This window comes from Lithobates pipiens, unplaced genomic scaffold (genome assembly GCF_037356315.1).
Source record: "Lithobates pipiens isolate NorthernLeopardFrog02 unplaced genomic scaffold, aLitPip1_a1.2 Scaffold_16, whole genome shotgun sequence".
NCBI classification, from domain to species: domain Eukaryota; kingdom Metazoa; phylum Chordata; class Amphibia; order Anura; family Ranidae; genus Lithobates; species Lithobates pipiens.
The window spans coordinates 207395562-207417059 of NW_027507748.1; the positions used below are offsets into that span (position 1 = coordinate 207395562).

Here is a 21498-nt window from a genome sequence, read left to right on the forward strand (position 1 = left end):
CTGACTTTCTACATAAATGCTGCACAGTCAAACTTACCAGCATGGTGAGTCATATTCATTAAATAGGTGTTCCTTTTTTACCTTATGGTACATTTTTCTAAATAGGTATTTACTACTAGAACTTGTAAAAGCATTGCTGTGGCATTATTGCACAGTATACAGATCTCTTACTACACAGAGGGGGTTATTTATGAAAGGAAAATCCACTTTGCACTACAAGTGCAAAGTGCTCTTGAAATTGCACTGAAAGTGCACTTGGAAGTGCAGTCGCTGTAGATCCGAGGGGGACATGCAAGGAGAATAAAAAAAAAAACAGCATTTTAGCTTGCACATGATTGGATAATAAAATCAGAAGAGCTTCCCCTCAATTCAGATCTACCCCTCAGATTTACAGTGATTAAACTTCCAAGTGCACTTTCAGTGCAATTTCAAGTGCACTTTGCACTTGTAGTGTAAAGTGTATTTGCCTTTCGTAAATAACCCCCAGAGTGTACCAACAGTGAAAGCATTAATATAAGTATGATACATGGCCTTCAAGCCTCTCTATGTGTACAGTGATAACAAAGGACATGGTTGTCTACAAAGGCTATGTGCTCTACAACCACACACAGCGATAACCTCTCACTTTTACCTAAAGCAGTAATAAACCCCAAATACTGTTGTATATTTCAGCTTACCAGCTGCATTAGATTTATGTTGCAGACTTTTTTTTCACCTTTGTTTTACCTGGTGACCTGGCCACACTTCCTATATTAGAGTGTCTCCACTTTGGATGAAGGAGCAACAGCGACACCTTTGGACAGCAGCATTGTCCATTTGGGGGGAAGAGGAGCATTAGATGCCCTAGCAGATTTAGGGCATCTAATGACAAATTGAAGCCATGCTCCAGCTAACACATTTTAAGCAGTTGTCCCATTAAGGGCTTCTTTATATTTGCTTTAAAATGTGGCATTGGGCACGCTTTTTAAAGCACTCTGCCAATCAAAGCACCTGTCACTAAATAAAATGGTAAGCTTACAGTCAGTCATGTTCACATGCTGTGTTTGCTTTGCTTTAAAAATTATACCCCATGTCACTTTCGTGGCGCTTCAGACTGTCTCCAGAGCCTCCATAGAAGTCTATGACGATTCTCGCTTAAGGCACCTGAAGCTTTTGAAGAGATTTTATTCAGCATTTGCTTCACTTTGTTTCAGAGATATTACAGGTATTAGGTATCCCAGGATGCACTGGGAAACCAATAAGGGAACTGGAAAGACATCATCAGCAGTTATTTCTGGTTCACATGCATATATTCTGGAAGTATCTGGTGAAGATGTCACTTTTGGTGTGCAGCAGGAAGGTGATTGGGGTCTGGACTGGAGCAGAGCAACTAACAGACAGCACACTTGGTCTACAACATGGGAGCATTATAGCAGAAAGTGAATGGGGACTGGAGTGAGGGGACTCAGCGGCAGAGGATCTCCCAGCTTGGGGAACCAGAGCAGGAGAAACAGATGTCACACGTGGGGAGCAGTGTGAAAGCAATAAAGCAGGAAGTGAGCAGGGACCAGAAAGAGAGGAGGATCAGCAGAGCTGAGGGTTACTACTAAGTCAGGGAACAGCAGAGCAGAGGGTCACTATTGAGCACGGGATCAGCTGAATAAGGGTAATAAATAATCTGCTGATCTGCTTAACAGGGGTACTAATGAGCTAAGGATCTGCTAAAAAAAGGGTAGAAATAAGCTGGGGATCTGCTAAGCAGGGTTACTAATAAGCTGGGGATCTGCTAACCAGGGATACTAATAAGCTGGGGATCTGCTAACCAGGGGTACTAATGAGTTGGGGATCTGCTGAACAGGGGTACTAATAAACTAGGGTGGGGGTTCTACTGGGCCCCTTTAAAACAAACAGACAATCAACATACAGGGCATTTTCCAAGCTTTAGAAAAGTATCACCGAAGCATCAAAAATGCATAAAAAAGCATGTTGAAGCCTTAGATGCTTTAATATGTGTTAAAGTTGAAGATAATGTAAATGAGCCCTAACAGTTTTTGCCTTTTGGGATAAAGGTTTTTCATAAATAGAAGATAATCATTAAAAGCACCACTGTCAGTGGTAAATGGTTTGTCTCATCCCTGAAACTGCTGTATCTGCAGGATAGCTTGTTCTTTTGAAAAACAGTCGGATTAATTTTGCTGTATTAAAGCAGAACTGAACCCTTCTATTCTTTTCAGCCAAGAAAGCTGCCATCTAATGCCGTGTACACGCGACCGGACTTTCTGGCAGACTAGGTCCAACGGTCTTCCCGACGGACTTGCGATGGACTTTCCAAACAAACGGACTTGGCCACACACAATCACACCAAAGTCAGACGGATTTGACCGTGATGACGTACAACTGGACTAGAATAAGGAAGTTCATAGCCAGTAGCCAATAGCTGCCCTAGCGTCAGTTCTCGTCCGTCGGACCAGCATACAGACGAACTGATTTTTCGACCGGACTCAAGTCCATCGTAAAGATTTGAAACGTGTTCTAAATCTAAAGTCCGTTTGATCTTTCAACAGCAAAGATCCAATGAAGCCCACACACGGTCGAATTGTCCAACAGATTTGTTCCGTCGGACCTTTGCTGTCGAAAAGTCCGGCTGTGTGTACACGGCATTAGCATATGTTTGATCTGCAACTGCCATGGTGCTGCATATGTGATTAGTTATGACACCAACCATTTGATCGTTTGACAGTTTGGGTGAGAGCACAAAAATGTGACAGTTAGCTTCGGGAGCTGCCATGCTGCCATGGCGGAAGCATGGCAGTAATGTAACTATTTTATTAAAGCGATGTTCCAGCCTCCTTCTCCAAAAATTTAAAGTCAGCATCTACATATGTGTAGATAGTATGAATCGGAAGCTTTCTGGTCCCCACGGGTTACTGTGCTAGAAGCGAACAGAGGACGTGCTTTCAGCATAGGACAGAGTTTACATAGGGGCCATATATATGTAGAATCTCTGCGTTAGAGTTATGCCACCAAGAGGCCGCATATATGAAGAAGTTAAAAGACCAATGAACCACAAACATTTTATTTTGCACTAGTACATGTCTACCCATGGGAGTGCCAAGGTTTTTAAACAAAATCTTGCAAATGGGCCTTGAAAAAGTCCTGAAAAAAATAACAAAGTTTTGCTTCTATAGGCAATGCGATTTGCATTGGGGCTTGGAGGATTTTTTTCAAGTGTTTTGCAAATGTTCAGTGAACTGAACTTTGCTTGGTTTGCGCTTCTCTTCACAAATGCACTTATTTCTTTTTTTTTTTACTTCTTCTGCTAATGGTACCTGTCTCCCACTGCGTTTTGCAGGCGCTATAGCGTTAGAAATAGCGCCTGCAATCCGCCCAAAAAAAGCTGCACCTTTGTCTGTAGTGTGAAAGCCCGAGGGCTTTCACACTACAGCAGTGCGCTGGCAGGACGTCAGGGAAAAGTCCTGCCAGCAGCTTCTTTGGAGCCACCGATGCTCCCCATTGAAATCAATGGGGCAGCGCTGTAATACTGCCGACAAAACGCCACTATTGCGGCGTATTGCTGGCGGTTTTAACCTTTTCTCGGCCGCTAGCAGGGGGTAAAAGTGCCCTGCTAGCGGCCAAAATGCGCCGCAAATCCGCCGGTAAAACGCCACTAAAAATAGCGGCGTTTTACCACCCACGCTATGGGCGGTGTGGTGTGAAAGGGGTCTTAATGGTGCTTGGAATGATGGATTGTTCATATGTTTGGATATCCAAAAATACATTTTAAAGTGGAGTTCCACCTGTTTTTTAGTTTATTAAAAGTCAGCAGCTACAAAAAGTATAGTTGCTAACTTTTAGTGAACAGAAACTCGCCTGTCCCGGAGCCTCGCTACTCTCCCTCTCCTCTCTGCTGCGATGTCATAGCAACTGTGGGAAGCTCGCCATGACAGCTTGCGTCTTCATGGCTAGGCGCACACTGCACATGCATTAGTCATGTTGCGCACTGCTATTGGCCAGGCAATCTTCGGGGACCTGTGGCATATCCCAGAAGATTGCAGGGAGGGAGGGGCCGCCAAGGGGGAGAGGAGGAGTCACCTAGTCGGCCGAGAGAAGGAAGGAGGAAGTGGGACAGGAAGTCCCTCTCATATGAAGGTACCCACTCCCCCCTAAAACAAACTACATGCCAAATGTGGCATGTAAGGGGGTGAGGAGTGCATAAAACAGGAGTTCCACTTTTGGGTGGAACTCCGCTTTAACTTAAAGGAGATGTATGGAGTTATTTAAAAAAAAAAAAAAAAAAAACACCCATACTCACCCTGATGCTGCAGCATCACTGTGATGCTGCAGCTGTCCCCTGCCAGCTCTAAGACAGAGAACTGAGCAATTGCATGATTGTCAGTCACCGCTCTCCACTTTGCTGCTTCAGTGCTCACTGGAGCAGCAAGCAGGAGAGGAAGCGGGCACAGCTTGCTTCAGCTCTCAGCTACATGCCGGAGCCAGCTGTCCATCAGGCAGCTGGGTAGATCCTGACAATATAGGCAGGATCCTTCCAGAGCCTGGGGCCGATCTGTGACATCAGCTGACAGCAGGCTTTAGCCTGCTGTCGGCTGAGTCTGGGTCAAAGGAAAGCAAAAGAAACTTTACTTTTGTTACCCCGAAGAGAAGTATGGCCAAAAATATTTGGCAATACTTCTCCAATAAGAGGAACATTTTCTTTAACATTTTCAGTATAACATTAACAAGAATAAAAATCCATGTCTCATTAATTTGTCTCATTGCAGTGGTGTGTGTGCACTCTCTGTATCCCAAACAGGCATCCTCTCAAATAGCTCTAAAGATATGCCTTCTTTTATATATTCCCCATTGGGATTACTAAAGGTCTCCTCGGGAACATGGTAAATGGTAGTGCTGCCCCTGGGTGGGGGACTTCTTAAACTGGGCCTCAAAAAGACAGATGCATGTAAAGGCAAGGTGTAAACAAAAAAAAAGCATGAGTTTAGTGTTAATCACAGGAAGGCTACTTCAGGGATGAACAAGACATGACGCTTTATTGATGATGCCCTAAATCTACTCCCATCCCATTATGGCTTTCTAGACAGTTCCTCACACTGCTCTGGTCAAAAACCGACCCTTGAGGTACAAAGGTTCATCTAAAAAAAGTAGTGAGTGTAAAAAGTAAGGTGCTTGTGTTAAGGTACACAATCCTCAGCAACATATTAGATTTCAGTTTCCTGTAGTCAAATCAGTTGAGAAAATTATTTTTGTACTTTCCAGTTGCTACGGTAGTTTGCACATCCTTGTTGTTCATAACACTTACTTGCTGTACCAGGCTGATGTATGAGGCATGAAACGAGCCTTTCAGATACAATCTTATCTCATAAAGGCTCCCACAATAACCTAATTTCATCTGGCATGGCACCAATATGTCATCCCCACTTTGCCCCAGTGACAAAAACAAAAACACCTACATAATATACTCTCCCAAAATACTGCATAATAAACATTTAACTATACTTGTGTATCAGCACTGGTGTGTCTCCCTATTGAGAAATAATATGTGCATTTTTGCCTAGACAAGTTTGACATCACACTGTGGTTAGTTGTTCAGTAAGAGACGTGTTGACCCTAGGGCTTTGCCCTTTTATCTGCCAAGGTTGAATAATCATATCCTGAATCTACGTCTATGCCGTATGATTAATTCTTTCTAGTAAAGAATTTGCATTGCTCCATCTTTAACACCATGGAAACATATTCAGATACATTGTGTAAGATTTCATACAAAGGATCACTTCCCTTTTCTATGCTACTCACAAAACACCCAAGGGGCACTGTACCTTTGACTGGCAGGCTCTACCAGGCAAATCATAGGAAGAAGAATTTATTATGGCTGGCTTAAAGATGAAGTAAACCGTGGCAGTTTAAAAAAAGAAAAAAAAAACACCCGTGAGACAATTGCACAATCTGCTAGTATGCCTCACAATGAAATACTTACCTCAGAATGAAGCCCTCCGGTGACACATCTTCCCCCAGTTTTTCTTCTGGGTTTGCGGCCTCCGGCTGTATGAGTATCTGGAGCCACGATGACGTCACTCCCGCTTATGCGCGAGGGAGCCCTTGGCTCCAGCAGGATGCTGTGAAGGTCCGGCAAGGCATGCCCGACCTTCAGAGCACATGCACCGGTGACTTCACTGGCTGCATCCAGGGTGAATATCTCCTAAACGGTGCACGTTTGGGAGATATTCCCTTTACATACAGGTAGGCCTTATTATGGGTTTTCCTGTAGGTAAGAATCACAAAGTGGACTTTACTACCGCTTTAACATGACACCAAAGTCAAGGTACAGGCATGTTGTTTCGTACAGCCGGGCCATCCTACCCAATAAATGTACGGTGGGAGGTCAGGAATTGGTTAAACTTTTTCCTGCTACATCCATTATTTGAACAATCTTGGTTTCTGGTAGGGCTGCAACTAACGATTATTTTCATAATCGATTAATCGGCCGATTATATTTCCGATTAATCGGATAAAATCATAAAAAAATAAATAAATAAACGTAATATGCCATTTTTCTATTTATTTAAAAGTAATGAAAAAACTGAGTGTTACACACAAACTGCAGAATAAAACACCAATGATGGGGTACTATTACCCGCAAAGAAAGTATGGTGAATGTCAGATTCCCTGCTTTATTCATACAAGTATGTGTATATATATATATATATATATATATATATATATATATATATATATATATATATATAAAGAGAATAATAATAGACATATAAAATACTTTTTATCCCCCCCCCTTTATTCCATAGAATGTATACATTGAGGACAATATATAAAAAAAAAAGAAGAAGAATTATAAATATTGTTTATGTATAATATATGTGTACACAGCCACATAGTGTTATACCTTTTATTTAAATAAGCAATCTCCCCCCAATAAAATGCAGCTTATTACAAGCGTAAAAACATAGTCAGCATATCACTGATGATTTACGCCAAGCTGACCACTGTTCAAAGTTCCTCCAAACAGACCGCCGTGATGAGTCCCGGGAAGACGCCTATTGGCAAATCATCAGTGATATGCTATGTTTTTATACTTGTAATAAGCTGCATTTTATTGGGGGGGGAGATAGTGTTATACCTTTTATTTAAATAAACAATGTGGCTGTGCCGAGCAAATGGAAAGGCTTAGATAGGATTAGATTAGATAATACCTATCATATATATATATAATAGATAGTAGTTATTTATTAGGTTACATTAGCTAATATATGTAGTGGTACCTGCATAAAAGAAGTTTTGAATGAGGGCAGGCAAGGCATCCAGCGTGACTCCTCCAGAATTCACTTGGGCTGACACAGGCTGAATAACTTGCGCTGGGAGTGACGTCAGCACGCAGCTCAGCAGCGCCGGGTGTACCAAGATGGCCGCCAGCTCCGGAGCTAGGCCTTAGGAAAGGCCGTGGCCACGGACCTCTCCGCGGATCGCATGGTGCGGACCAACTAATCGATAATGAAAATCGTTGACAACGATTTTCATTATCGATTATTATCGATAATATCGATTAATTGTTTCAGCCCTAGTTTCTGGACTGCAGAATGTTACATATGCACTTTTTATTCTAGCTGAACATATTTTTTGATGTATATGTTTTCATAAAAACTCTTTATTTATACAGTGAGGGAAAAAAGTATTTGATCCCCTGCTGATTTTGTACGTTTGACCACTGACAAAAAAAGGATCAGTCTATAATTTTAATGGTAGGTTTATTTTAACAGTGAGAGACAGAATAACAACAAAAAAATCCAGAAAAATGCATTTCCAAAAAGTTATAAATTGATTTGCATTTTATTGAGTGAAATGAGTATTTGACCCCTTTGCAAAACATGACTTAGTACTTGGTGGCACAACCCTTGTTGGCAATCACAAAGGTCAGCTGTTTCCTGTAGTATGCCACCTGGTTTGCATACATATCAAGAGGGATTTTGTCCCACTCCTCTTTGCAGATCCTCTCCAAGTCATTAAGGTTTCGAGGCTGATTTTTGGTAACTCGAACCTTCAGCTCCCTCCACATATTTTCTATGGAATTAAGACTGGCTAGGCCACTCAAGGACCTTAATGTGCTACTTCTTGAGCCACTCCTTTGTTGCCTTGGCCTTGTGTTTTGGGTCATGCTGGAATACCCATCCATGACCCATTTTCAATGCCCTGACTGAGGGAAGGAGGTTCTCACCCAAGATTTGACGGTACATGACCCCGTCCATCATCCCATTGATGCAATGAAGTTGTCCTGTCTCCTTAGTAGAAAAACACCCCCAAAGCATAATGTTTCCACCTCCATATGAAGGTGGGGATGGTGTTGTTGTAGTCATAGGCAGCATTCCTCCTCCTCCAAACATGATGAGTTGAGTTGATGCCAAAGAGCTTGATTTTGGTCTCATCTGACCATAACACTTTCACCCAATTCTCCTCTGAATAATTCAGATGTTCATTAGCAAACTTCAGATGGCCCTGTACATGTGCTTTCTTGAGCAGGACCTTGTGGGCACTGCAGAATTTCAGTATTTCACGACGTAGTGTGTTACCAATTGTTTTCTTGGTCACTATAGTCCCAGCTGCCTTGAGATCATTAATAATATTTTCCCATGTAGTTCTGGGTTGATTCCTCAGCGTTCTCATGGTCATTGAAACTCCACGAGATGAGATCTTGCATGGAGCCCCAGACTGAGGAGATTGACAGTTTTTTTGTGTTTCTTCCATTTGCGAAAAATCACACCAACTGTTGTCACCCTCTCACCAAACTGCTTAGCCATGGTCTTGTAGCCCATTCCAGCATTGTGTAGGTCTACAATATTGGCTCTGACATCCTTGGGCAGCTCTTTGGTATTGGCCATGGTGGAGAGATTGGAATCTGATTGCTTCTGTGGACAGGTGTCTTTTTTATACATGTAACAAGCTGAAATTAGCAGCACTCCCTTTAAGAGAGTACTCCTAATCTCAGCTCATTGCCTGTATAGAAGACATCCGGGACCCAGAAATCTTGCAGATTAATAGGGGATCAAATACTTATTTCGCTTATTAAAATGTAGGTTAATTTATAACTTTTTTTAAATGCGTTTTTTCTGGATATTTTTGTTGTTATTCTGTCTCTCACTGTGAAAAAAAATGACTATTAAAATTAAGGACTGATCATTTCTTTGTCAGTGGGCAAATGTACAAAATCTGAAAGGGAATCAAATACTTTTTTCCTTCACTGTACTTAAAATAACAATTTTGGCCAAAATTTATGAAGAAAAATTACTAATTAGCAAAATTTTATGACAGAAACAAAGAAAAATGCTTTTTTTTCACAAAATTTAAGTTTTTTTTTTATTTATAGCACAAAAAAGAAAAAACCCACTAGTGATTAAATACCAGTAAAAGAAAGCTCTATTTGTGTGGAAAAAAAGTACGCAAGTTTCATATGGGTACAGTGTTGCATATGAGTAATTGTCATTCAAACTGTGAGAGCGCTGAAAGCTGAAAATTGGTCTGGTCAGGAAGGGGGTGTAAGTGCACTGTATTGAGGTGGTTACAAAAAATGTAAAATAAAGTTTCTTCATAAATTGCCAAAATGTATTCTGCTATATTTTTTTTCTAAATAAATCCCAACAAGTGTATAATAATTGGTTTGCATGAAAGTGTTTACAAATTACAATATATATACTGTAATTATTTTTTTTTATATACTAGGAATGGCGGCGATCAGCGTCTGTGATAGCGCGGGGGGGCATGCTGACACTGATTGGGAACTGACTAACCGCCACTGACATCTTTAGGGACACTAATACAGTGATCGGTACTAATAATATCTGTATTAACCACTTAAAGACCGCCCACCACAAATATACTGCTGTAGGGCTTCTCTATTGCGTGAAACAACGTACTTGTACATTGTTTCATGCAATAGATACTGTGGGCATGCACCCGCTGCAAGGAGGAGGAGCCAATGCGCAGTGTCCGCCAACCCCGTGCAATCGTTTTACAAAGCAGATCCCCATTCTGACAGGGGAGAGCATGGAGATCTTCTGTTCCTAGTAATAAGGAACAGCAATCTCTGTGTTCTTCCTGTCAGTACTTTCCCCACACAGTAAGAAAGTGCAAACAGGGAACACATTTAACCCTTTGATTGTCCCTGATGTTAACCCCTTCTCTGCCAGTGTAACTTATACAGTGATCAGTGCATTTTTTTTAGCACTGGTGTGCTGGTGTTACTGGTCTCCAAAAAGTAAAAATCGCTGATTGCTGACATTACCAGTAAAAACAATAAGAAAAATAATAAAAAGTCAATAAATCTATCCCATAGTTTTGTAGTTTCATAGTTAGTTATAGTTTCATATTTAGTAAGGTTGAATAAAGACACCAGTCCATCTAGTTCAACTTGAGTGTCTACAATTGTCCCTATCCCTGTACTTTACACACTCACATGGGTCCCTACCCACAATCCAAGGTCCCCATTCATACACTAGGGCCAATTTTGGACAGACGCCAATTAACCTACCTGCATGTCTTTGGTTTGTGGGAGGAAACCGGAGTACCCGGAGGAAACCCACGCAGGCACAGGGAGAACATGCAAACTCCAGGCAGGCAGTGTCGTGGTTGGGATTCGAACCAGCGACCCTTCTTACTGCTAGGTGAGAGTGCTAGCCACTACACCACTGTGCCGCTGTAGACGCTATAACTTTTGTCCAAACCAATCATTATATGCTTATTGGGATTTTCTTTACCATAAATATGTAGGAGCATACATCTTGGTCTAAATTGATGAAGAAATGTGTTTTTTGGATATGTATTATAGCAGAAAGTAAAAAATATTTTTTTTTTTTTTTCAAAATTGTTGCTCTTTTTTTGTTTATAGCGCAAAAAATAAAAAAAACGCAGAGGTGATGAAATACTACCAAAAGAAAGCTCCATTTGTGGGAAAAAAAGGACATTCATTTTGTTTGGGTACAGCTTTGCAGGCTCGCGCAATTGTCGGTTAAAGTAATGCAGTGCCGTATCGCAAAAAATGGCCTGGTCATTAAGGGGCTAAATCCTTCTGGGGCTGAAGTGGTTAATGACACTGGGTAGGAAGGGGTTAACATCTGGGGCAATTAAAGGGTTAATTTGTAAAGTGTTTAATATGTGGTGCTTTTTGCTAAGGGATGTGACTGTTTTTATTCCCTGCTTAGCAGGGAGACAAAAACCAGCCCATCCCCGCTGTCACTCTCCTGTCACCCACTCTGCCGATTAGCTGGCCATGGCCATTAATCATTAAGTGCTCCGCAAACTGCCGGCGCTATATAAATCCTGGTATAATAATAATAAAATAATTGTCTGGGACCTGCTGATCGGCATGTGCTGGAGCCAGTTGACAGCACAGCCAGATCCACATGCGCGGGCCCCCTACCCAGAAATAAACAATCACGTGCATATACGTCATTCTACGCAGTCGGCCCAAAAAAATAAACATGTTATACTTACCTGCTCTGTGCAATTGCATTGCACAGAGCAGCCCTGACCTCCTTTTCTGGGTTCCTCTGCCAGAGTTCTCAACTTTTCCTCTTCTCTGTTTGGAGGCTTGCTCCCAGGCTGGGCTGTGTGTGTCTATAGACACACACAGTGCAGCTTAGCCCTCCTCATAGGATTTGACTGACAGCAGCAGGAGCCAATGGCTTCCACTGCTGATTCTGCTCTTGAATGCAGGGAGAGAGGACAGAGCCTCTACAAATGGGCACTGCTCTAAACTAAGTGGGCACTCAGGCAAATATTTGGGACGGGCATACAGTGCAAATACTGGGACATTTTTATCTTAATGCAGGGAATAGATTTAGCTAAAAAATGTCTTGCCTTTACAGCCATGTACACAGTGCAGTTGAAAACCTTTTCTGAACGCTGAAAATTTGACAGCTGGAAACCGATGGTGAAAAACATCCATTTTATTGCTTTTACATACCAAGTTTATGGGAGTTTAGCAGCAGTTATGAGCATTTGAGGTTAGAGGCGTTTTTTAAAGATAACCAGCAGACCTTCCCAAATGCCCACAATGCATGAAAATAAACTCAATTATTAACTATTTCAGCCATTCTGTGAGAGAAGAGAGAGCAGTGTGCTTGCAGATAGCTGTCTTATTTTTTGGGTTTTCACTATGGATCCCATCATGAGCATGTGTTAGGAAATGCTCCTGATGTTGCTGTGGCTCCGAAGATGTAGAAAATTACATGAAAAGACAAGAGTTTGTCACTACTGGACTCCTCAGTTGATGCAGGCAACATTTTTATATGTTCAAAATTTATCAGAAATGTTTTCCCCTTTAAAAGCACTTATAAACGCAAACGCTCATAAACGCAGTTTAACGCGGTTACATGTGGTTACAAGCAATTGACCCCAGATGAGGTCTGTTGAGGCAAAACACATCGGGTTGTCACGTGGATTCCATTGTTACTGTCTTATTTTGAAGCGCTTGTTTTTTACCTTGGAAATGTACGTGTAATTCTTATGTTCACGTAAATAAACATCCCTCATGGAATTACGCTATGTGCCCCCTTCTTTCTTTTCTTTTATTCTCATGGTTGGGTTGATTTGCCCGTGTATATTTAACCTGCTGAATTTACTGTCCGGAGGTTGTGCCCATACAGTGAGCCTGAGCCTTTTTGGTCCTTTCGAAAAGCTTGATTGAATCATCAGGTGTATACCTATATGACTTCAATCTCTCCGGTAAGCGGCTGGTGTTTCTGGTGGTGGATTTTTTATGTCATTCACAATATTTCTTTGATGCACATTCAAGATTCCAGTGACTGTCACACATTTGGAACACTCTAGGACTCTTTTTGGTCCCTTATTATATGGACACAATTTTTTCATTAATTATATGTCACAATTTTTATTGAATATATGTCACAATGTATTCATATGTATCTTTTCTTATATATGTCAATTTTAAGTTTTTGATATTGGTCATTCATTAGCGCTGCACATTCCCCACATTTTCCTCAGTTGATGCAGGCAACAGCATGTGGTGAAATTTGTGTTTTTTCAAAATTTTTATATGTTCAAAATTTATCAGAAATGTTTTCCCCTTTAAAAACTTATAAATGCAAATGCTCATAAACACAATTTAACGCATTTACTTGTGGTTACATGCGTTTACAAGCAATTAACATTTGAAATTCCAGTAAACTACTGTCCTGAACGCAATTTTTCTGCTTTCAAAAAAGTGCCTGTAACCTCAACAGCCTCTAAACCACTATAAACGACTAAATTGTTAGTAGGAAAGGGTTAAAAATAAAGTGAAAAATGGCTCAAAGTTGCGCTGATATGGAAACAAGTGCGACAGTGTGATTTGCATTACAGTCTATGAGACATAAATTGCACCGAAGTCGGAAAAAAGTAACACATGAACTACTTTTCAAAATGCACCAGGTTGAAGCTAATAAGACAGAGCCAAATAAGAAATATTTATTTTGTATCACTTTAAAGTGGACCTTGCAATCAAAATGAGAAGACGGCTTTTATTGCAGCCCCCACCTCCACATAATGAATACACAATAAAATAAAAATAAAAAAAAAGATTGAAATTGAAAACATGTTTACCTTACACAATTTTCTGTAAGCACCTGAGACATCGCTGGGCTTCGAAGTGAGGTTCTGAGATGCTCTAGCACTGTTCAGGAGCAGATTATTATGGTCCAAATCCACCGCTAACTAAAATATCACATTTGGGTGTACTGGCCATTTAAATGGAAATAGAGAATGCAATCCTACCTTCTGACTAGTGATCAGCCGAACACCCCCCCTGGTTCGGTTCGCACCAGAACCTTCGAACGGACCTAAAATTCGTACAAACTTTAGAACCCCATTAAAGTCTATGGGACTCAAACGTTCTAAATCAAAAGTGCTCATTTTAAAGGCTAATATGCAAGATATTGTCCTATAAAGGGTTTGGGGACCCGGCTCCTGCCCCAGGGGACATGGATAAATGCAAATTTTTTTTTTTAAATGCCCGTTTTTTTGGGAGCACTGATTTTAATGACGATTAAAGTGAAAAAAAAAGTGAAATATTCCTTTAAATATCGTACCTGGGGGTGTCTATAGTATGCCTGTATTACAGAAACAGAACAACACCAGCAATAAGGGGTATCTTCAGGTGTATACTGTGCAGGAGGCACACAACACCCACTTTAACTGCTGCAGATGCTTGTATTATAGAAACAGAACAACACCAGCAATAAGGGCCTATCTTGCTCTTTCCCTGCACACCAACGCACTACACAAGGCCGCCGTGCTGGCGGCCTTATATAGTGTGGGGCGTGTACTAAACCCCCCTGAGCTATAATTGGCCACAGGCATCCTGCCTGTGGCCAATTCTGGCTCTCCTCACTGCCAGCGCTGTGATTGGCCAAGCATGTGGGGTCACAGTGCATGCTTGGCCAATCATGAGCCAGCAATGCACTGCGATAGCGTAGTGCATTGTGGGCCGTTCGCTCCATACGAATATAGTGTGAACGGTCCACAAAGTTCTGAATTCACCGAACAGGCGAATGGCCCGTGTTCGTGTCGAGCATGCGTTAGAGTCGAACACCGAGCTCATCCCTACTTCTGACTAGTAAATGTCAGCATGTGCTGTAATGCCGCGTACACACGACCGAACTTTCCGGCAGACTAGGTCCGACAGGGTCAGTCCGCCGGACAATCCGATCGTGCATGGGCTAGTCCGTCCACTTTAAAAAAAAATAAGACGGACCTAGAAATAGAACATGTTTCAAATCTATGCAACGGAATCAAGTCCGATGGACTAAAAATCGGGAAAACCGTTTGTCTGTGTGCTAGTCTGACTGATCAAATATGACGCAAGGGCAGCTATTGGCTACTGGCTATTGAACTTCCTTGTTTAGTCCCATTTACGCCATCACGTTCAAAATAAAGGGACTTTTGAACGGACTTAGTCCGGTCATGTGTGGCCAAGTCCGCTCGTCCAGAAAGTCAGTCGGACCTCTGCCGAAAGTCCGTCGGGAAGACCGTCGGACCTAGTCCATTGAAAAGTCCGGTTGTGTGTACGCGGCATAAGAAGCAGCCTTCACTGCAGTGTAACAAAAATCCAGAATAAAGTCACTGACCTCCGGTAATAACTGGTTCCATTAGAAATTCACTTCTAGGACATCTGTTTTTTAAAATAACTTTCATTAAAGCTCTTTTAAAGGATCAAGTAGTAGCCTACAGATTCACAATATTTGAACTATAGTTAGACTGCCTGAAACATTTACAATCACGCTGTCAAATTTACAGCAGTGAACCTGACAAAGTAAAAAACAGGATTAGAATACTTATATTTACCCCCACATCCTCCCCCCTACCCCCCCCCCCCTCCTCATTCATTAGTCACCCCCCCCCCCTTTCCTCTTTTTTTTTTCTTTTTCTCCTCTTGTGTGTGTTGTTTTTGTTTTGCGTAGCTGATGGTGTTCTACTTTCGCATGGGCCTCAGTCATAGGTCCGGCTTTCTCAGAGTGGGTTTTCTGCAAGCTAATCTTATTAGGAATAGGATTATGTTACTTTTGTTAGACAGATTTCTGACATCATTGTCATTAACACTTTGTACGCTGTATTTTGAAATACAAATGCATGCTCATTTATTGTATGTTTGCATATTCCTGAATAAAAATGTTCATGGAAAAAAAAAAAAAAGAATACTTATTTAAAAAAATATAGACAATTATTTTGAGCTGAACCCAATGAGATTTGAGCCATATGCATTAACACTTAAGGGTGTATTAAAAATTGCAGAGCTACTCATACTGCTAAAATACATGCATACATACTGTACATTCTGTGTGACTGTTGCAAAATTGAATGTTTCTTTGAGTCTGATCTTTTTATATAAATACATGCCTGAAAGTGGAACTGGGCTTACATATGCTGAGAATGCACTGTAGATAGTTTACAATTTGCTAGGAGTAAAGTGAAGGAGTTTTTTTTTTTGTTTTTTTGTTTTTTTTTAACTGGCAAAGGCATGTGAAGACCTCTACCAAAAAAACTCAAAATTGAACAAAAATTAAATTTCTTTATAAATTCAGGCCAATGTGTATTCTGCTACATATTTTTGGTAAAACAAATCCCAATAAGTGTCTATTTATTGGTTTGCGCAAAAGTTATAGTATCTACAAGCTATGGGACTGCAATATTTTGGCAGACAGTCGAACACTGACACTTTTGACACATTTGCGGAACCAGTGACACTAATACAGTGATCAGTGCACATTTTTAGCATTGATCACTATATTAGTGTCACTGGTCCTCCAAAATGTGTCAAAAGTGTCAGTTATGCCACGTACACACGATCGGATTTCTCGTTGGAAAAAGATATGACAGCTTTTCTGATGGGATTCCGCTCAAGCTTGCCTTGCATACACGCAAATGTTCCCTGAAAATACGACTGTCAAGAACGCGGTGACGTACAACACATTACGACGAGACAGGAAAATGAAGTTCAATGCTTCTGAGCATGGGTCGAATTGTTTCCGAGCATGTACAGGAATTTTGCATGTTGGAATTGCCACAGATGATTGCATTTTCGGACAGGAACTTTTCCCAACCGAAAAATTGAGAGCATGCTCTCAATCTTTCGCTGGCTGGAATTCCGTCAGCAAAAGACCGATGGAGCATACACACGGTCGCATTTACTTGACCTGCCGCAGTAGTGCCACCTTGCTGCTGTATAAGTTATATGGGTGGCAAGTGGTTAAATGGCACCTCCAGGCAATAAATGCTGCAATAAATTGCTAATTAGGTTTTTATTTTTAATGGTGCTAGTTTACCTCTGTCAATTTTTTATGCATCCACATGAACTACAGAGCCTGTCATTAACAATGGCAGTGCATATAAATGTTGGACACACACGTAAAAGTACTCATAAAAGAAAAGTGTGATTTTTTTTTTACGTTTTTTTTTTTAGTTTTGGATAGAGCGGAAAGAGATTAGAACACCTGTCATGTTTTTATTGCTGCTGTCTGTGGCCCCTGTTGATGATATTCCTCCTCTTTATTTGTCATGTTTACTATTATCATTGAAAGTGAAAGAAGAAGAAAATCCCAAATTTTGTGTTGACACCTGAACAGCTACCCCCTCAGGAGCCGCTAAGTATTTTGGGTACCCTGTTCACTACTGAGCCCTGAGCAGTTGTCCCTGCCAACACCACCAAATTACCTTGGCCAGGTTACTCCCGGGCTGTCACACAAAGTATAAACATGTACACGCTGATAAGATAAATGTTTAACTTGTATTAATGTCACAGAGATGGTAAAACAGACAGGAAAATAATTGGCAATTGAGTCTTCCAAATGGCAAAACAGCTACAAGAAAAGGCAATATAACAAAATAAAGTACTGTAAGCCACTCCCACCCGTACTGCAGGACTGAAGATTTAAACGTGAGCTCCCAAACCGAGAAATTTTCCCCAAGTGCAGGCTGTCAGTGAACACAGTCAGAGTTTAAATTAGGCAAGTAAATTTTCAGCAGATATCCAAAGCACATGAAGAATTCTTCTGCTGGCTAGTTGGGGCCCTTACGTTTGTGCACAATAGAGATGTCGTCTTTGTGGGGTAAATAGAGTTGCCCAAAGGATGGTAAAATAGCTAACAGAGTTCCCCTTTAATAAACACCGGTAGGGGGAAGAGTCACTTTAAGATTGGCAGATGGTAACAGAAATGATGACCTTCCGTTTAGAAGGGGGCCTTCTTTGTCAGTCCTCCTGTAGGGCTGTGTAGTTGGCAATGACTCGTTCTGCCTGCCTGCAGGTTCTGCTAACTTGCTTCCGCAGGATAACCAACTCTCTCCCTCTAGCAGCTCTGCAACCTCCTGGCTCGGCCCGATCCTGTCTGGGCCTGCATGGTGGATCCACTCTGCTCTCTCCCACATCCGGCCTCCAACCCGTCACTCCCCCCCCCCCCCCCCCATGTTCCAGAGCTTTTAACTTTTTAACTACCCCTTCCAGTCCTCTTGGGCAATGTAGTTCCGCTTCAGCTAATGGATGGAAGAATTCCCAGCATCCCCAGCATTCCTGTATGGATTGCGGGATAATTAGGTTATGGAACACTGCCATCTTGTGGCCAAATACAGTTGCACATAACAGTAATGCAGAGTTTCAGAGGGGAAATCTTCCAATATGGACACTAGTTCCAGTCACCCTGGTGACACCCTGGGATTGCCTCAATTTGGAAAGATTTTCTCTCACTTCTTGTTCTGCTTATGAGACAGGGTGAAGGGAAATCTCCCCAATGGGACACAGATGACAAAACAAAAACTGACAAGCGTTACCATCCCTTACTCTATTGAAAATGAAAAAAATAAGTTTTGCCTTAATCAGAGGCATAACTGGAACCTTCAGGGCCACATTGCAAGAAACCATGAAGGGCCCCCCCTGTTGATGGGATCAACAGGAGCAATGCTGGGGTGGAAGTTGGTCAGTGGAAGTGCCGGGGGAGGTGATCAGTCACAGTCCTGGGGGATTGATGGGATCAGTGGCAGTGCTGGGGGTGATCATTGGCAATGCTGGGGGAGATGTGTTCAGTGGCAGTGCTAGGGGCCCATGAGACCTACCCACTGAACATGGGGGTATAGAGATGAAAATATCTTATGATGTAATTAGGATACCATCATCCAGCAGTAAGACAGCATCGTATTTTTATGTAGAAAAGTGCTCCAGATATGACAGGCCTGGTGGTATACTTGAAACGGTCCTCAGAGACCACCCCTGGCCCTCAAATGGATGAATCAATCAACAGCAAGAGCTCACGCTACCAAGGATCAGTTCATTTTTTATCTTTGATAGCATGAGCTCTTATTGTTGATTTATTCATCTCTATACCCCCTTGTACGGTGGGTAGGTGCCATGGGCTGGTAGGCGTAACCCTCTTTAGAGACTTTTTAATTCTGCTTTTTTATCACTCCTTGATGGTGCATATGACAATTATAGATCATCATTACAGTCAAGAGCTATATATTGTATATGCTAATGTGGCCCTGAAGAAGTGGGGGTTCCCCGCGGAAACGTGTTTGACCATTTATCATTGAACATATACACAAACTTCCATTTCTCTACCAAATATATTGTGATTCTCTGTACTGTATGGTATACAACTCTATGGTTTTATGCCTCTTGGCATTTTTTTCAATAATATGTAAATTCAATAAAATTTGGTATTTCTTTTTTTACATTTTGTGTGCTGTGCCCTTAGAGGCATACTTCTATCTGGTTTCTCCATTCTTCTTGTGTTTCAGTTTCCACCACTCAACACCATGCCTCATCTGCCAGCTGTTGTAAACTTAATGGGCGAAGAGGCTGGATGGGTGGTTCTGCAGCAGTTACTATGGCAGTGATGATGGCATTCTCCCATCATTGCCTCTACGACAGCGGGCCCCCCCCCGATAGTGGGAGAACTACCAGGGACTAGTCGCAAGTGCCACCTTTGTGACACTGGTAGTTCCGCCACTGTCTTTAATACTTCTTTAAAGCAGTATTAAACCCAAAAGTAAACATTTATTATATTGCATGCAGCTTACCAATTCTTAGATGTGATGGCTACATTTGTTTTCTTTTTAGGCTTTCTTAATTTCTTCATTCCTCCCAACTTTTTTGAGATGGGATAGAGAGACACTCATTAGCACCCTGTGCTCATTCCTCCAGAGTTGTGTCTCATTAAAATGGGAGGGGTGTTACTGGTGGCCAGATCACCAGATTTGGGCACACTGATACGCCTGCACCCTTTCATTCCTGTGGATTGTGGAAACAGAATCCCTGAGTTTGAGTGGCATTCTAGGCTTAGTCTGGGGATATCTCAGGAGGTTGTGGGAGCAGGACACGTCATACTTACCTAGGTGAGAATGGCAGCAGAGTGGGACAGATTTAAAAAAATGTAACAATAATAAAAAAATATATATATATTTGTTATTTGTGATGGGAACAGGGTTGCACAAAGTAGCTTTAACGTACAAAAACATGCTTGTTAATGGGTCAACAGACCAGGACACCAAGGTCTAAATGGGCTCTGTACCTTCGATAGCAGTAAAGCCCAAACCTGACAGGGGTTTCAATCCTTCCCCGCTCTATCCAAAAAAAAAAAAAAAGGCTTGACGTACATTTTCATATATATTTCCTGATTATCATGATCTTTAAACATATAAAAAATTGGACATCAGAGTATAGTAAGCAGGGTTATATGTTTTCTGGAAAAATGAGAGGCATGTATGTACGGGACCTTTGCACCAAAGTGCCCTTTGTTTCCCTCTGTTTTCCCAGAACTGACTCATGGTTTACTGTAATTGAGCAAATAAAATGCAGAATCTCAATATATTTCAGTATATTTGCATTGTATAGTTATTGATCAAGCCTTTCGCCCCCTTTGAATTGATGTCAGGAACAACTACTTTTTTTTTTTTTTTTTTTTGTGAATCCTGGCAGCCCAGGGGGCCAGACGTTGATGTGTGCACGACTCACATTGGTGTACTGCTCCACAATGGGAAGCTTTCGTCACTACCCTGCAGGTTCCTCTTACATAAGGGAGTGAAGTTTGCTGTCCTGAGTGGGTGTCTCATCATCTCCTGGTCATGATGTCAATGCCTGGGACAAGAGGTCAGTCTTATTGATCGCTGTGTAAGCAGCAGCAGCCTGTTTACAGAGATCTGGGACTCCAAAAAAAGAAGCAGAAGCATCCTGCATGCATTGAACCGAATAAGGATGGATCAGAGGAGCTTCCACTCCATGCCAGTGGTCCTGTTATTTGTGGGCACACTGGTACACATCACCCCGGCTGTCAGTGGACTGGTCAGGGAGCACTATGTGGCTGCTGTGACAGTGGACTGGGATTACAGCAATGGACAAGATCCAAGGTAAATCCTTTAAATATATGACATAGAGCAACTGGATAGCCTGTACTGGTTTGGTAAATCCTATAGGGGTCTATTTATCAGTGCTTTCACCCGAGATCCAAACAAGTTTCACCTAGAATTCACACGTTTTCATGTAAGATGTCATTTGAAAAAGGTGCGATAGTTGTGTGAATGGTGGATGAAAACACTAATAAATAGACCTCATAAAAAGGTTTTATTTTTCACCATATGAAGTGACAGTAAGTGAAAAATGGAAGCATGGTTGTACATGTAATGATTTCCAGAAAAGTAAATTTTTTTGGTCAGTAAATTCAGTTTATTTGACAAATGTATGTCTCATCGTTACGCATTTTTAAGTCTTAAGGTTATTTTGTGAAAAATAATTAAAGCAGCCCTTTATGGGGGTAAGAAATTATAATGTACTGTACTTCTGCAGATTAAAAAAAAAATTATATTATAATAAAAAAAGAAATTATAATGTACTGTTTTATCTGCAGATTTAAAAAAGAAAAAAGGAAATTATATTATAATAAATTAAGAAATTATAATGTACTGTATTTCTGCAGATTAAAAGAAAAAAGAAATTATATTATAATAAAATAAGAAATTATAATT

General features: G+C 41.3%; 1 protein-coding gene across 1 annotated transcript in view; it reads left to right on the forward strand.

Annotated features, from left to right (window-relative positions):
* Window positions 1-20560: 20560 nt before the first annotated feature.
* The window catches only part of F5 (coagulation factor V), a 140200-nt gene continuing 139262 nt past the window's right edge, over window positions 20561-21498 (forward strand). Inside the window, exon 1 of the mRNA XM_077480938.1 lies at window positions 20561-20883. Coding sequence (XP_077337064.1) covers window positions 20732-20883 — 152 coding nt within the window. The 5' untranslated portion in view covers window positions 20561-20731. The remainder of the gene's footprint in view (window positions 20884-21498) is intronic.